The sequence below is a fragment of the Cornus florida genome, unplaced genomic scaffold, assembly GCF_030987335.1.
Source record: "Cornus florida cultivar Cherokee Brave unplaced genomic scaffold, ASM3098733v1 CherokeeBrave_3.0.0_Hap2_Chr08, whole genome shotgun sequence".
Taxonomy (NCBI): Eukaryota; Viridiplantae; Streptophyta; class Magnoliopsida; order Cornales; family Cornaceae; genus Cornus; species Cornus florida.
In genome coordinates, this window is record NW_026775578.1 from 2,952,236 (window position 1) to 2,969,084 (window position 16,849).

A 16,849-nucleotide genomic window follows, 5' to 3' on the forward strand; every position below is an offset into this window, starting at 1 on the left:
TACATTTGGAAGTAAACTTTTTTACTACGGTTGCAGTAATCGAAATTTCCACTGTTTGATATCACATTACAGCTCCATATATTTTCACAAATTGTTTTCAAGGAAAAATTCTCCACAAAATAATTTTTTTTTTTTTTTTTAAAAAAAAAAGGTAAAAATAATACCTTTCAAAAGTTTGACAAAAAAATCATTGATTGAACCTGAGAAAAGAAATATTGCAAATATACTTTGTGAGATATCCCGCCACAAAACACACCCAAAAAAAAAAAAGGGGGAATAATCAAAGGCATCCTTAAATTTCATTCCGGTGTTTGCCAAAAGAATGCTTGAGATGACAGTAATGAGATTCAAAATTTTCAAATTGCTGCTGATATCCCCAATTGGACACATTGTGCAAATTCTCATGGTCTTTTAGAGATTCTGCAATCTATCTCAACAGGTAAATAAACCTTTAAATATAATTTTATAACAGTGTCAATAGTCTTCTCCACTAGACAAAATTCTCATCCTGATTTTCTCACCCCTGCATTTCATTTTAAAACACACAACATGACAATTACCCCTTCTTCCTTTTTTTCTGGAAGGTATTACCCCTTCTTTACCAACCTTCGCCGTTCAGCCTCGCTCTCCGCCACCAAAACACAGAACTCTGCACCAAGCATCTCATGTATATCAAGATTCAGTGAGGTGCTCAAGCCAACTGTCTCTGTGATCACTTCCACGGTGATATTGAAGCCTAAAATAGCCAGGACCCTCACGGCATTTGCTGTCCTGCATATGTTTTGCCTAGTTTCAAGTGGAGTGTAAGTTTGTTCTTGTTCTTCAAGACTCGTTGAACTACTATATGATTTGGCATTCTGCTGCTCAAATTTATTAACTTGATCCTCTGCCAAAATATCTTTGGCTTCCACGTGCTCACCAACCCATATGAATCCATTACAACCCATTATCAAGTCAATTCCATACTTTTCAAGATGGTGGAAATGCTGTTTCCGTCTCTTCACAAGATAAGGAGGGACTGTGAGTAACTGACCCCTCTCAAGCTGCAATGAAAATTATTATCTTAAGTAGTAAAACTAATAAGAATGATATTAGTAATGAGAAAAGAAAAAAGGAAAAGGGATAAAATGATACTAGCTAAAGTGATAATGATACAGCATCTGAAGCAACAGCCAAAAACTTGACAGCATGGTTTCAATAAGTATTTTATGTATTTCAATACAGGCTAGAAATGTCAGATTAACTTGAGTGGATCTACCTACCAAAAGGACTTGCGTGAAGTGAATCTAAGTATTGTTCCAATAATATACATTAAGGTGAAAACCTAGAAATGAAATATGCAGAACATGACCTCTCACGTCATACGTGATGAAAAATTCTCTCTCACAAACCAAAAAAAAAAAAAAAAAAAACCATATGACAATATTGTCCTATTTTCATTCTCTAAACAATTTCTTTTTCTTTCCCATTTCAAAGATTTTGAAAATAAAGATCTTTTCAATGAGTTGCATCCTTTACTGTTACAGTATGCAATATGCCCTACTATGCTTTTGAATTTTGATAATAGATTACTCCGATCTATTTTGATACAAAGTAAATGTAAGACTTGAATTTTTCAATAACTTTTATATGACATCACAAATGACAAATAAATAAGGATGGGTAAAGACTTGAATTGTATAAAAATATTTACTTATTCATTCGTTTGTTCCCTTACTTGATTCATCCTTTAAGAACGCCTAGCATGCTTGATTTCATCATGGACATAGAGTGAAAATAGGGTAAATGTTTGCAAATGCAAATTCACAGAAAGGCCAAATAAAGATATATCTAAACAAGATTACACCTTTCCATACTTCTGGCTCCTTGCTTGCAGGTGCAAACTGCCATCACGCTGGAAACCACGAACTTCAGCCTGAAAAAGATTGTGCAACAGAAAAATACTATATTATATAAACACTGACAATTGCTTATGAATCAATGAATTCACAATGCATTGATTTTGTGTGCAGCCACATCACTACATGCAGTTCATGAACATGTCCATATGGAACAAGCATGCATCTTGCAGCACTTTTGCATGTTCCATTAGTTCTTGCAAGATATAAAAGGACCAACTTCATAATCAACCAAAAAAGATTCTGCAGAAACCAATCTACTTCACAAGAAATGCGAAAAATATTTGAACTTACACAAACAACATCACTCTCTTCAAAAATGCTGCGCATATTGAGTTCATCAACTGCAGTTCGCCGCCTCTACAATCAAGAGAATGAAATAAAAAACAAGGCATTGTTTATCAGTCCAGGAAAGAGATGAATTAGAAGTTCAGTTTTCTAAAGGAAACAGCCGAATCAAATGCTTCATAACCCATCTAAGTCAAGTCAGTATCACTTAGGATCATAAAAACGAGTGGGTTGCATTCTACACCATATGACATCAGGTATGACCGTATGATCTCACACTGGTATGATGAAGATATCATTCTATCATCATTTTAGATGATACAGAGTGTCACCAATATGATGTCACTATTTGCCACATTATCACAACAAAACAAGGAAATACAATGATAATATCCATATATCAGCTTATGCCATGATTGAATCTTAAGTTTACACATGTATGCATCAGAATTTGATAATTATGATATAAGATGGAGAAAACAGAAAACCAAATATTTTTTCAGCCCAAAAAAATGAGAAAAATTGAATCTTTTGGATCAAACTCATATACTCCATCATTGATAATTCCTGCATTTTGGATCAACCTCATCCCCAAATAGTGGGGGACAGAGTTAGGTTGTTGTTGTTGTCGTTGTTTGGACTTCGGATCAAAATCATATATACCATCATGAATTTAAGTGCTCAATAGACATTCTTTCATCTATAAGTGAGGACTTCAACAGCATGGCTTTCATTGTCCTAACAAAACTAATTGAAAACAAAACTCATTTTCAAAGCAGTATCCTAATCAGAAAAACACAAACACAGACGCCCTGAGAATTCTATCTTGATTATTGAGAAATTCATGCTACCTATTTATTTCTATGAGGTAACCCAAAACCTCTAAAAGCTAATAATAAAAGCCATAGAACCTGTCACATGCAAACTTCCTTTAATGCTTAAATATTCTTCATCCATTGGTAATAAGAAATGTGGTGTAGCTCATAAAGTTACCGGCACGCAAGAACTATTAAGATTACATCATTATCATCCGATTGCCAAAATATTATGTATGGTGTGTTTGGCTATATTTACATTTTAGAAATTGTTTTTATGGACATATAATACAAGGCGTTGTCCAATATTTTGTTCACTTGTCCAAAAAAAAAAGTCCAATATTTTGTCTAAGATATTATGTATAGAAAAATGCCAAAAAAAAAAAATACCTAATCAAGTTACCAAAAGCTATCAAATTTCAAACACATACACAATTGATACCTAACCGCCAAAATACTACTTAAAATGGTAATTATTAAGATTATGCTACTTAAAAATTTTAAAAATTGGCTTGTTGCAACAGTCAATCACAACACTTTAATACTCCCACTATTGCCTAACAGATAAAACATTACTTCGTAAATATCTTCACAACAGTCCCAATTAGTGGATGGAGGTACATATAACTAATCTATATGTGTACACTATCTCAAATGCTAGTAATTTACATGGATTGCACAGTGGGTTAGCCTGTAGCAGGCACTAATGCTTTATATTGATACTTGCAACTGAAAGATTGCATTCCCTTGTGCGCATTCACATTTTAGGCATCAAAATCACCATTTTCTTTTCCTTTTTTTTTTCTTTCCCTAAGCTCATATATACCCTTCTTATTCTTGCCATTTATACAGGGCAACTGACAGAGTTCATGTCACATAACGAAAAATCTCTTAAAAGGTTAAAAGGATTATGTCCAAGTGAAAGCATATATACCTGGATGCCATCAGGCAAGTTCATTGATGAAAGCATTAAAACTGCATCTTGGCTAAAATTTATCTCCAATCTCCAATGCTTTGAAGCTACCTGGACATAAATAATCCAATAAGAAATCTTCAACCAACGTCAAAATTATCAATTCCCTCATTAGGAGGGTTCACCAACCAAATAAACGTTCATGTAAACTGCATTAATTTTTAGGAGACTACAAAAGAATTATTTCATTACAATGGAAAGTTGGAACATGAGATTGATCAACCTATTAAGTTGATCACAAATACAAACAACTAAGTCAACATGCTCTTTGCATTAGAAAACATGTTCAAAGGTAACTTCCATTTATAAAGGGGAAAATATAATACAATGAGGTTAATAATGTCTGTTTTACCTCGATAACACGTCCTACTATGATATCTCCAATCTCAGGCTTGTACCTAGAGCAATTTAAATTCCAGAAAGAAGTTCAAATGTTAAAAATTAACTGCGCATTCTTATTTCAACAACAAAATAAATAATTGAATTAAATTAAATTCTTGAAATTTGAGGCATTGCATTGGAAGAACCTGGCCCTCAAAGAGCGAACATAGACAAGCTTGTTCACGCGTTCAACCACACCACACACTGTCGCAACCACCTCGCCCTCAAGCTCAGAAGTTCCATGTCCCCTTCATACCAGAGAGAGAGATCAATTAGGCCTTTTTTTTTAAGCCACATCTCAAATTTCATGTTGTGAAGCAAATTACCAAAATCGAAAAGTAATGGAGAGAGAAATCAATTAGGGCTTTTTTTTTCTAGCACCCATCTCAAATTTCATGTTGTGAAGCAAAATTACCAAAATCGAAAAGTAATGGGTGTGTGGAAGTAGATCAATTATGGTTTTGTTCTTTATACCCATAAAAAAAAATCATCTAATGAAAGATATTTACAAGTACAAGAAAGGAAATGTGAATCAGTGAGTGTATGTGTGTGCGAGAGAGATTATTAGAGGTTTGTGAGGAGAGGTACTTGAGAACGCCGTCTTCATAGTTAACGGGGATAGTATCGGCGACGGTGACGGAAGCATTGTTGTTGGCCTTGGAAGACAAAGATTGTAGTACTTCCAGTGCTCTCTCCAGCCTTATCTTCTGCGTTTGATTCAACGATAGCTGTATCCCTCTCATCTTTTCTCTCTCTAGACTCTACAATAAGCCCTTTGCAACTTTCAGAGAAGCCCTAAACCCTTTGCCAGGAAGAAACAGAGGACGCCCACACAGTTCAATCAGTGTGAAAGAGAGAAGATTTACTTAAAACGGAGAACTAATGGCGTCTTTTTGTTTTACTCCTTTGTTTTTGATAAGTTTCCCTAGGGGCATTATGAAAGGGTACCAAAGGCTTGGCGTGTGAGGTTTTTTTTTTTTTTTTTTTTTGTCAGAATAAAAAAAATAATAAAAAAGTATCAAAGTTGGATGATTTATTTATTAATTATTTAATTTAATTTTATTATTATTATTTAAGATGGATGAAGTTTCAATTCTTATATTTGACTTGTTTTAAGAAATATTGATTTTTATTCCTCTTGAATGGTGCCACCCTCTCTTTTATGAACAATGTTTACCATTGGGTGCATAAGTAGGAATGTTCTTACGATATTGACATGGACTAATAAAAACATGACATGTGTTAAAAAAATTAAAATAATTAATAAAAATTGCTTAGATCTCTTTGGGAATCATTCAAAAGAATTTTTTTTTTTTTTTTTCCATGTGTTTGAGATTTTTTATTACAAACCCTTCGTATTGCAATCGGTTATAGAAAAAGCTAAATAATTAAACTAGACTCCAATTATCAATGGAGTTTAAGGAAATTAATTTGGCTTCAAATTGCAACAGATAGTGATAAATCTGAAAATTTTAGATGTCACTAGAGTTATGCGTATTTATTAATTGGTCGGCTTCCTGAGTCATTCTGGAGATGGAATTACAACAGAGATGTCAAGCAACGAATGTGGCGGCTTGAATCATCTTTAAAAATTGGATGTAAAAGATTAGGGTCTGGGAATGGAGGAGATGGCAAGCAATGGAGGTGGTGGAGGTCAGTTGGCGGAAGAGAGGATTAATGTTAGGGTTTCAGAATTTAGAAAATGGTGATCATCAATGGGAATTTGGTAGGAAGAGAGAGAGGATCGTGAGTTAAAGAAAAGGAGAGCCCGCTACTAGGTGTCATGTGAGAAAATCTTCTCCCTTTTTGGATGACCTATGAAAAGATCCGAATGATTAACGTTTAATTTTTTAATTTTTTTAAACATATGTCATGTTGTTATTGGTTCATATCAACATCAGAAGGAGAACCCTGCTTATATGGTCTAAGGCAAGATTTTTTCTTCATTTATATATAATTCAACTTTTTTTCTTTTGTACTAAGTAACTGGATAAATTATCTGAATCTTTTCCTAACAACAAATAATAATTGACAAACTAAAGTAAACAAGTATATAAATTTTTGTAAAAAATAAAAATAAAAATTTCAGAAAATATTTTTTATTTTCTGATGTTTGGTTATCGTAAATATTTTACGAAAATATTAAAATTTAACAAAAATAACTTACTCATCCATTTTTGACAAATTATTTTACATGCACCACCAAATGAACTTGATTTAGACCTAGACCTTTACCAAACAACCAAACAAGTAAATAAAAATATTTTATCCGAAAAAAAAAAAAAAAAAAAAATTTATGTTGAAACAAATGGAGTCTTCATTTCTGTTGCTCTTCTCTTCCTATTTTCATTTTGAAGTTTAAACTTTAAACTACACAATAATGGACAAATGGAGAATATACATGATTTAACAACGTTCGCTCAAATTGAATAATTATCTGAAACAAATTGGTAACTGGTACCCATTCTCTCATAACTCATAAGACATTAATAGGAAAAGGGCAAAAAAAAAAATCATTATATTATATTGTGTCATTGTGTGTGTGTTTGAGTCATATCTACTCATAATGGTTTATTCGAATCACATCAAGATATCACATGCTTAAATCACTATCACTCACCAATTATAGTTGCCTACGAGGGACATTTGTCTTTCTCCATCCCATGACTCAAAAATTCAGAGAATATTGATATTACTTTTGTCAAAAGAAGATGATCTTCGGGGCATAAATAAATAATAATAATAATAAATGAGAGAGGTTTCCAAAATAAGTGCCATGTTGGTATGGACAAGCTCATGTGCATATGTCCCTATCAATCCATAATGCTGCATCAGTTCCAAGTTAGGGGCCATTTGGATTGTAAAGCAAATATACACAAAAAGAATAAAAATAAATATCCCACAGATATGATGACACACTCTCTCTCTCTACACCGTCACTAAAGCAATCCTTGGGAGGTTATGCCCTGTTTGGAAAAGCTTTTAGTTTCTGAAATCGGTTTTAAAAAATGCATTTTGATGAAAAGAATTAAAAAAAAATTTATTTAGTGAGTAAATTTTTTGAAGTTCTTTTAACTATTAACATAATTTAAGTTGACAATTATATTCTTAATAAACCATGAATAATACCAAAGAATTGACTTGGGATGTACAAAAACAAGAAGAAAAAAAAACACATTTAAAGTGATGGAGTGAAATTATCGATGATGTATCAACGATTAATTGGCATAATGATGTATCCCGATTTACATGGTAGAAGTTTTTTTTTCCTTGACTACATGATAGAAGTTGAAAGAGATAGAAAAAGAAAAAGGAAAGAAAAATAAAATGAAAGAGAGATATGGTAGCAAAAATATCTCATTTTTATTTTTATTTATAACTATAAATTACTTTCACAGTAAGGGTAGCCTTAAGAAAAATATATAAAAATTATATATATAGTTATTTAGAATTTTAGGAAGGGTTGAATTTTGGAAGAGTTCATAAATCTTGAAACTCTTATTTAGAATTTTAAGAAGGGTTAACATTATTATTATAATTTTTTTATTTGTTGGGTAGAGAACCAAGGAAGAGGATGATATAGAAAGAGAAAGATAAAAGTTTGTACTGAAATTCATAGATAGAAATACAAAATTGTTTTAATAATGGACAACATAGAAATTTTATATTTATTACCTTAAAAAATGTGTAGTTCAGGGAAAGTCAATCAGAACCACCGAGACTTTTTAAAAGTCGTTTTCAAAAATTTTACCAAACAAAACCCAGCCAAACAAGCCATATATATATTGGCCAAGTTTGGTCGGGGTAGCCTCTAGCTTTGAATCATTTGGTTTCAAACGGTAAGAGATTACTGTCCAATAGCCACACAATACACATGCCAACATTATTTAATTTGTCCCTTCCTCAACCATAACAAAACAATTCTGATAACCTCCTTCATGGTCAACTATATATTTGATTACCATATCTATATATATATATATATATATATTATTTTTCATGTTTGACTAGTTGTATTATGTTTTCTTAAGTTCTGAAACTAGTCTCTTTTGGTGTATTATCATTACACTTCTGCAAATTGAAGAAAAAATTGTAATTGAAGTATGGTCTAAAAGAAAAGTTTTGAGTTGAGTTTATGTAAAATAATGCGCTTATAGTGCAATAGTAAAAGAGAAGACAAATACAAAAAAAAAAAAAAAAGAAAAAAGAAAAAAGAAAAAAGAAAAAAGAAAAATGAAAATGCCAGAACTTATATGTCACTTAGTACTATTTATATATGAAGCTCTAAACTTTTATGGACACAAGAGATTACACACAATTGTTATTTAACGAAGATTAATATATATATATATATATATATACACACACACACACACACACACACACCTATATAAATAGCCAAAAAAAAAAAACTTTACAAAAAAATCTTCTCTAGAAGTATGGAAAAAATGAATTTTAACTTTTTTATTTTATAAATTTTTTTATAAAAAAGGTGGGGGTCTAGTTCCCCAATAAATTAAAATGAAATTGACAACTTTTTAATTTTTATTTTATTTCTTTAGAAATATGGAAATAATATATATATGAATTACATGGGTGTTTATTAGAGATCCTCCGAGGATTCTTCTCTTCCTCACAATCCCACCAACCTCTCTCCTTGCCTTTGATCACTCATTTCTAACCTCTCCTAAACCTTCTCTTAACCAGCTCCAATGGCTGCCGCTTCCTTTCTTCTTCCCTAAAACTTGTGCATTCTAAATGCTGCTAAGGGCAGGATGGCCTTCCGGAGCTCCTCTTTTTTCTCACTCCTTGGCCTCCTGTCTCTCTTCCCCATCCTCATCCACCCTTCCACCACCTCCTCCGCCCCCATCACCACCGCTGGCATCCGCCTTGGCATCGTCCGTAAACCCTCCCCGGACGTCATCCCTCCCCCTTTCCGGGAAGCCCCAGCTTTCCGAAATGGCGAAACATGTCGTTCCCCTGATGACAATCAAAGGATTCATGTTGCCATGACCCTCGACGCCAATTATCTCAGAGGCACCATTGCAGCCGTCTTGTCCATCCTCCAACACACAACTTGTCCAGAAAACATCGTCTTCCATTTCCTCTGGGCCAGGTTTGAACCCGGGATCTTTTCCAGCATCAAAACCACCTTCCCTTACCTCAATTTCAAGGTCTACCGCTTCGACGCCAACCGTGTTCGAGGCAAAATCTCCAAGTCCATTAGACAAGCTCTGGACCAGCCTCTCAACTATGCCAGAGTCTATCTGCCGGACATTATTCCAACAGATGTCAACCGTGTCATCTACCTTGACTCCGACCTCGTTGTGGTGGACGACATTGCCAAGCTCTGGGAGGTCAATTTGGGTGACAAGGTCTTGGCTGCACCCGAGTACTGTCACGCAAATTTCACCAAGTACTTCACGGATGCGTTTTGGTCCGACCCCGGTATGGCGCAGACGTTCCGGGGCAGGAAGCCATGTTACTTCAACACCGGAGTAATGGTGGTGGACGTGGATAAGTGGAGACAAGGAGGGTATGCTCAGAAGGTTGAGGATTGGATGGTGGTCCAAAAGCAGAAGAGGATATACCATTTGGGGTCATTGCCACCATTCTTGCTTGTTTTGGCGGGAAACATCAAGGCCATTGATCATAGATGGAACCAACATGGTTTGGGTGGTGACAATGTTGAAGGGAAATGTAGAGGACTCCATCCAGGACCAATCAGCCTACTCCATTGGAGTGGAAAGGGCAAGCCATGGTTGAGGTTGGACTCGAGGAAGCCCTGCACAGTCGATTATCTGTGGGCTCCTTATGATCTCTACCGTTCATCAAAGCACGCTTTTGAAGAATGAAGGGACAAACTATAGATTTGGGGATTTTGGAGAACAAAATGATGATATATTATATTAATAGAAGTCCTAAAAAAATTAAAAAAAAATTCAAGTACTTAAATTTTATTCATTTTGAAGAGGGGGAAAGAGAGGATTGTGTGTTTTTTCATTAGGTGTACGTTTAAAAAAGTAAGGGGCCAGTGAGGTATGCTTAAGGGGTTTTCAATGGGGGAGAAGCATGGAGGAAGAAGATTTTGAGTTTTGTTATTTGTTAATTTCAACAATGGCAGGATGATGATTTTGTTCCAAGGGTCCTCTATCCATCTCAGATTGTCCATGTCCCTCTGATAACTCTATATCTATATATTAATATCTTTAAAAATATCCCATCTAGTATGTGATTAAGTTCAATCATGCTTCTGTCTTGGGTATGTTTTTTTTTTTGGTTTAGATTCTTTGTTTTCTTGTTGTCTTTGGACCTCCATCCTCTCTTGTAGTAATATATAATTTAATTGATCCTCCACATTTAATTCAGGGACTAACTTTGTTTACCATATACTACTACTAACATGGTTATGATGATTATTTGAATTTTGAGTCGAAATAGATGTCATTTTTACGGATGGTTGAGGGTCTCAGATTGGTCATTGACTCATTGCCCAAACCAATTCATACTATATTCAGATTGCACATGAACAATAATACATTTTTTACTTAGGTGATTTATGAGGTTCAGACAATTAAAGTGACTGTGACACAAGAAAAATGCCCGTAAATTTGGTTTTTCCCATAGTTGTCTCGCTAAAATTCAATTTAACACCATATCAGTATTCAGTAGATTGCTTCTTTATTTTTATTTTTTGGTTCTATGAAATTTAGACCATTGCGTTTAGCAGACCCCTGCTTCATTTACAGAGCTTGCAGAAAGATGTGTTTATTCACAATAGGGACCAATCACTCTCTGTTGGTTTTGTCCTGCATAATCTGATGGTGTAGTATTACTATGGAGGGCACTTCTCTACTTCAAGGTGAGACACCTAACCTGTCAAGAACAACATTGGGTGGTGACAAATATTGCGGTTTTTTTCCTGCTTTGAGGTGTGAATAATGAAATATGATATGTTAATTCCATGTCAATGTCTTTATTAGTATGAAAGACTTGTATTTGGGACTGGCTTATGCATGAACATTGACTAATACACATGAAATTAGAGGCTGATTCAAACCATGTATTCAATTGAAACTTATGACATTCAATTTTTATTTTATTCTCAACATCTTACTTTGCTGCAGAAATAGATTGACCAGATATCTTTCAACCAAACATTGCCTAGATCAATTATATAAAATACAATAAGATTTATATAAATTAAATCAACAGCAAGACACAAGCATAGAGGACATTAAAACCTTATTGCCCAAGGTTTTTGGTACTATCAAGAAAACCAATAAAACAATAAAAAGAACCTGTTTATCTCATAAAGTTCTGTACTAATTTATAAGTAATTATATAATAAGATACCAGTAACTTAAAAAGTTTGCACACATGCACAAATAAATGTGTATATGCATCACCCAGAATCACAAACACCCCTTCTTTATTCATCAAATCCTTGATCCAGTGCTTTACCTTCCTTTATATATGAATTCTTTAAGTCTTCATTTGAAGGAGCTGCTCTTTCCTTCACCAATATTCGACGAACTTCTGATCTTAATTTTTGCACGATTAATAAAATTCGAAACCCTGTCATTGAAGCTGTCATGTCTCCTTACACTCTTTCCATGGCCAACATTTGTAGTAGTTCTGATCTTCATCTTCGCGTGCTTAATGTAATCTGAAAACTTATGATTGTCATCTCCTTGCTGATCCTGAGTTGAAACAACAATTGGATTTGGCGCCACTTCACGGTTGGGTGCAACCTTAGCTTGTTCATTGATCTTCTTCGCCTTGTTCTTAACTTTATCCTCTTTTGCGAAAGCACTGTTTGGTGCAGGCTCAGAGGTTAGATCAACTTTTACCAATTGCCCTCTATTTTTATATAGAGTGGGATGAACCGGAGGAGCAACCTCGATTGGTATCACTACTTCCTCATGAGTAGTCCTATTTTCAACAGGTATGGCTTGGGACATATGGGCTTTAGGGGTTGGCAGGAGAGGACTTGCAGCAGCATTGGTAGGGTTGGAGTTTTGTGGGCAATGTGTATCGCGATGACTTCTTCGAAAACATTTGTAAATTTTCTCACACCCCCCCATTGAGTTTTCCCCATTCTGGTTCTTTGACATTGATGATGAATGATGGAAATGGGAAGCTAATTGAAGGATCAAAGGTATGAGTTTGTGTTTAGCTACAAAGCAGCTTATAAAGAGGGGAATAATGATATTATGATCACAGAGAGGAGCTTGATCATGTCATGTCATTTCCAATTGTGTGAAAGCTAGTTTTTAGCTAAAAGAATTCAAGATGGGATGTCCTCTACGAATCTTAATGTTCAATAAAAGATTTTTTTACTCATTTTTATAAGAAAAATAATGGGTTGGGATCATATTCGAGACTTTTCGTACTCCACATTTTCGCCAAAATTAGAACTATTTGTCTACCAAATTCCCCTAAAACAGCAGAAGTGATTAGAGGGGCTTATACTTTATAGCTGTTACACAATAAACAGACGTGTTGTTTCAGAAAAGAGAGATGATAATTGTCAACATCTCGATGGTATCAGATGCTCAGTAAGGGTGTTTAAAGTCCAACACCATAATCAAACTATTAGGTGTGGGAATAATGCTTCTCTGGTTCTTGAATGCTTGTGAGGCTGCAATTTTGACTTGGTATATGCCATGATCAAAGGGGAAAATTTTGTAACCAATAGCTAGATAGATGATCGACAATAAGTTAAAAATAGTAACAGCATCGAATCTTCAATTCTTCTAATCTCAACATCTGCTTTCACACTCCTAATATGAAATGTTTAATCAAATTCATACCTAAGCTCTAACTTCATAGCTTTCAAGGAATAATTGATCTCTGTTATCTAAGATACTAGATTTATTTTTTTAATCTGTTAATTAATTTAGTGTAGGGCAAATGATAATCTAGACTAAGCACTCTTTAGAACATGGTAGTATATGATAAAAAAAGAAAATAAATAAATAATAAAAAAAGAAGAAGATTTAACTGTCCAAATAACCTGTAACGACCCACTCCACCACATGGTATGATATTGTCTGCTTTGGGCTTGAGCCCGCACGGTTTTGCTCTTAGGCTTCACTCCAAAAGGCTTCATACCAATTGGAGGTGACACACTTACATATAAGCACTTCACATTTCCTTTACCCAGGCGATGTGGGACTATGCACCCGTAGCTCACCAGTGTGGTAGCTTGACAGTGTCTTTCGCACCCGCCCACGGCACACCCGCCCACAAGGTCATCACAATCCACCCCCCTTGGAGGTCCGACGTCCCCGTCGGCACATTTCCGGCTGGGTCAATTGGTATGAGGCCTTTTGGGGTGAAGCCCAAGAGCAAAATCGTCCGGGCTCAGGCCCAAAGCGAATAATATCATACCATGTGGTGGAATAGGTCATTACAAATGGTATCAGAGCCTGACCCAAAGAAAAAGAAAGTATTATTTACTCAAATACTACCCTGCTTGGATTGATTCTCCTAAAACAGTTTTCTGTTTTCATAGTTGCAAAAAACTAAAAACTCCAAAATTGGTCTACTTGGTTCTGTTTTTGAAAAACTGTTTTTAAAAAACTGAGATAAATGAGTTAAGGTTTTTGGAGAGCAGCTAAAAGATGTTTTGAAGGTTTTCTGAGAACCGTTTTCATTTGGGAGAAAACACGGAGAATAGCTCGAGTCACTTAAGTGAGTGACGTTGATTTCTTTCGTTTATAACATCCAACGCTCTTTCTTTCTCTTCTTCCTTCTACCGTACATCCTCACATTGTATCAATCTCCTCTTACGCTATCATCCCCCCCCTCTCTCTCTCTCTCTCAGCTCGTTCTGCAGATCTCCTCAAGAAGCTATGGCAAATTTTGTTGGCTGATCGGATTCTGTATCGTCACCAGGCTATGGGAAATCTAGCAAGATTTCACAAAACCTCCACTCTCTCTATCTCTATGACTTTTCTGATCTCTCAATACGATTTCTCTCACCACTCTAGTCCAATTGAGAATTGAGTTGAACTCTTCAGGTAATCATCGATCCTTCCTTCATCTTTCTCTCTCCAAGATTTTTAGGCCTTTTCTTCAAAATAGAAGAAACTCTCTTGAGATTCACTTTACCCAATTTCTTCATTTTTAGGGCTTTTCTTCCGGATGTGCTTATCTAAATTCCAATACTGACTTTGGCTTCTATTACGTTTCAATATCTATATTTGACTCTGTTATTGAGCGCATGTGTGAAAATGGCACCCCTACGACCATCAAAGGGGATTCATGAAGGGATTAGTCACAAGATCTAGTTATCCTATATGCTAGTTATCTTGTTCCATTGTTATTTCTTTCTTTTCTTTTCTTTTTTGTTTGTTTTTTGTAATACCCCTAACTTTAAAAAGGATATTCCTGGTATTTAATGGTATTTAATTTATTATTTAAGTGCATTTTATTTGATTATGTATCATTATTTTTTTTATTAGGTGCTTAATTATTTTCTTTTGTGGTGATTTAATTTATTTAAAAGATATTTATTTTTAGTTATTTGATTGGAATTACTTGTTAGTGTTTTAATTATTTAATTGGCATTAATGGTTTAAGTGTAATTGGTTTAGTTATTTGATTGGAATTACTTTTTAGTATTTTAATTATTTAATTGGTATTAATGGTTTAAGTGTAATTGGTTTAATTATTCTATATGTGTCTTATTTTATGTGTGTCTTATTTGGTTTAATTGGGTTTAGTAATTATTATTTTGTTCAATTAGATTATTTGTTAAGTATTTAATGGTGAATAGGGTAATTAGGTAAATACATCTAACTAGGGTTTTAATTACAGTATAAATTAGGATTTTATATTATAGCCGTCGTAGGTTTCTACATTAATTGGATGTGCCGGTTAGGATTGTGAGTTGGATTTAAATGAACCTAGGGTTTAGGAAAACTCTATAAGTATAAGGTAGACGTCTGTATAGGGTTTTTTTTAAACAAAGCACACGTTTTGTGGAAGTGGAGAAGGAAAAACGCAGTTTTTCCATTCTGCCCAGATTTCATCAAACATCCGATCCCGCTTCGTCCGTGGTCCGATCGAGCTGAATTTTGGAGGAGAGGTTCACGACTCAGTGATACACAATCTGAACGGTGGAGATCAGAGTTTGACCTCGGGAACAGTGATTCGTACTCGTGAACAGTAATTAGGTCGCACAGGTTTTTTCCATTCTGCCCAGATTTCATCAAACATCCGATCCCACTTCGTCTGTGGTCCGATCGAGCTGAAATTTGGAGGATAGGTTCATGACTTAGTGTCACACAATCTGAACGGTGGAGATCAGATTTTGAGTTCGGGAATAGTATTTCGTACCCGTGAACAGTAACCGGGTTTTGGAACTCACCGGGATTTTTTAAGAAGACGACGTTGAAACTTTGAACAAAAGTTTCTGAGGCATGATGCTATCCTTACTCTTTCCCTTAGGCTTCATACTCTTTGCACTCTTAAATGATTCCAGGATTAATGAAGAGTAAACCAAACTAAAATGATATCTGTTTTGCTATGAAACTGGTAGTTACAGTAGTGTTGTATGGTTGTTCAACCTAGACTAAGCATGTTTGTCAATGCATTGTGGTTATGTGGTTCACGTTTTTCCTTACCACTGCTAGTATAAATTATTGGAAGGATGGGTCTAGATGATAGCTATCTTAACTTCTGTAATAGCAACTGTTGGAACTTAAATACTAGGAGGATCTGAGTTTAACACTAGATCGGTTTTATGGAACACTATAACTTGAGCATGTCTACATACATACTGTGAATATTGTTTTGATGCTTACATTATCACAGTTAGTATCAACTATGGAAGTTAGGATTTTGTGATACATACCCTACATATTTGTATGTCATTTGTAAGGTGTTAAATGGAAGTTTTAATTAATTCTGTCTTTATATCAGATTAAAGGGAACAACTTAAATTGGGCATGTATATGTTGTTGTTGTGACCTCGTTTATCAATGTTTATTTTATCACTGCTAACATTGAATGTTGGATGTTGGAATTTAGTTGATATATACTTGATTTATTGGTATTATTGACTACTGGATGATAGGAAAGTAGGCACCGGTATGGGACGGTGGCATACTAAGGATGGGTTTGGTTTTTAAAACAATACCATTACCCACCTACTTGGAATAAGCATGGGATTAACTAAAAGTTAAGTCCCGTGGATTTGTATTGTCATGGCAACTACTTGTTGAGCGGCAATACCAAGGGTTTTGGATGGATTTTATATATGTACTGTTATGGTGCCTCGGTATGAGCTTGAGCCTCAGGACCGATGGCTAGAGAGCGTATATGCATCGGGATGTGTAGCTGGCTATGATGGTTGGAGGTGTACCCTGTTTAGGTATAGGTACATATGCCCACTTCGTGTGCGTTTTAGCATGTTACCTCTATTCAGGTTGAGACCGGCCTGTAGTCCAGTGAGAGTCCTTTAGTGTGACTATATATATATT

At 34.9% G+C, this 16,849-nt stretch overlaps 2 protein-coding genes across 2 annotated transcripts; one reads left to right on the forward strand and one right to left on the reverse strand.

The window, feature by feature from the left end:
• Window positions 1-274: 274 nt before the first annotated feature.
• On the reverse strand, window positions 275-5,265 carry LOC132268908 (exosome complex component RRP4 homolog). Its single transcript, XM_059769822.1, has 7 exons — window positions 4,944-5,265; window positions 4,502-4,603; window positions 4,327-4,372; window positions 3,936-4,025; window positions 2,193-2,258; window positions 1,847-1,915; window positions 275-1,043 (listed from the first exon to the last, which is right to left on the reverse strand). Exons 1-7 carry the CDS (start codon window positions 5,096-5,098, stop codon window positions 588-590), a joined length of 984 nt encoding a protein of 327 aa, XP_059625805.1. The 5' UTR covers window positions 5,099-5,265; the 3' UTR covers window positions 275-587.
• Window positions 5,266-8,767: 3,502 nt separating this feature from the next.
• LOC132268909 (probable galacturonosyltransferase-like 4) lies at window positions 8,768-10,827 on the forward strand. The gene has a single exon (XM_059769823.1). The coding sequence runs from the start codon at window positions 9,131-9,133 to the stop codon at window positions 10,208-10,210; it is 1,080 nt and encodes a 359-aa protein (XP_059625806.1). The 5' UTR covers window positions 8,768-9,130; the 3' UTR covers window positions 10,211-10,827.
• The last annotated feature ends 6,022 nt before the right edge of the window (window positions 10,828-16,849 follow it).

What these genes read in the sequence shown, in the direction of transcription:
- LOC132268908 (XM_059769822.1), bottom strand. Translation starts at nt 5,098, where the DNA reads ATGAGAGGGATACAGCTATCGTTGAATCAAACGCAGAAGATAAGGCTG. An exon ending in TAGTAGGACGTGTTATCGAG is followed by an intron (nt 4,026 to 4,326) that starts GTAAAACAGACA and finishes ATTTATGTCCAG; the next exon opens with GTAGCTTCAAAGCATTGGAG. An exon ending in AAGAGAGTGATGTTGTTTGT is followed by an intron (nt 1,916 to 2,192) that starts GTAAGTTCAAAT and finishes AATCTTTTTCAG; the next exon opens with GCTGAAGTTCGTGGTTTCCA.
- LOC132268909 (XM_059769823.1), top strand. Translation starts at nt 9,131, where the DNA reads ATGGCCTTCCGGAGCTCCTCTTTTTTCTCACTCCTTGGCCTCCTGTCT.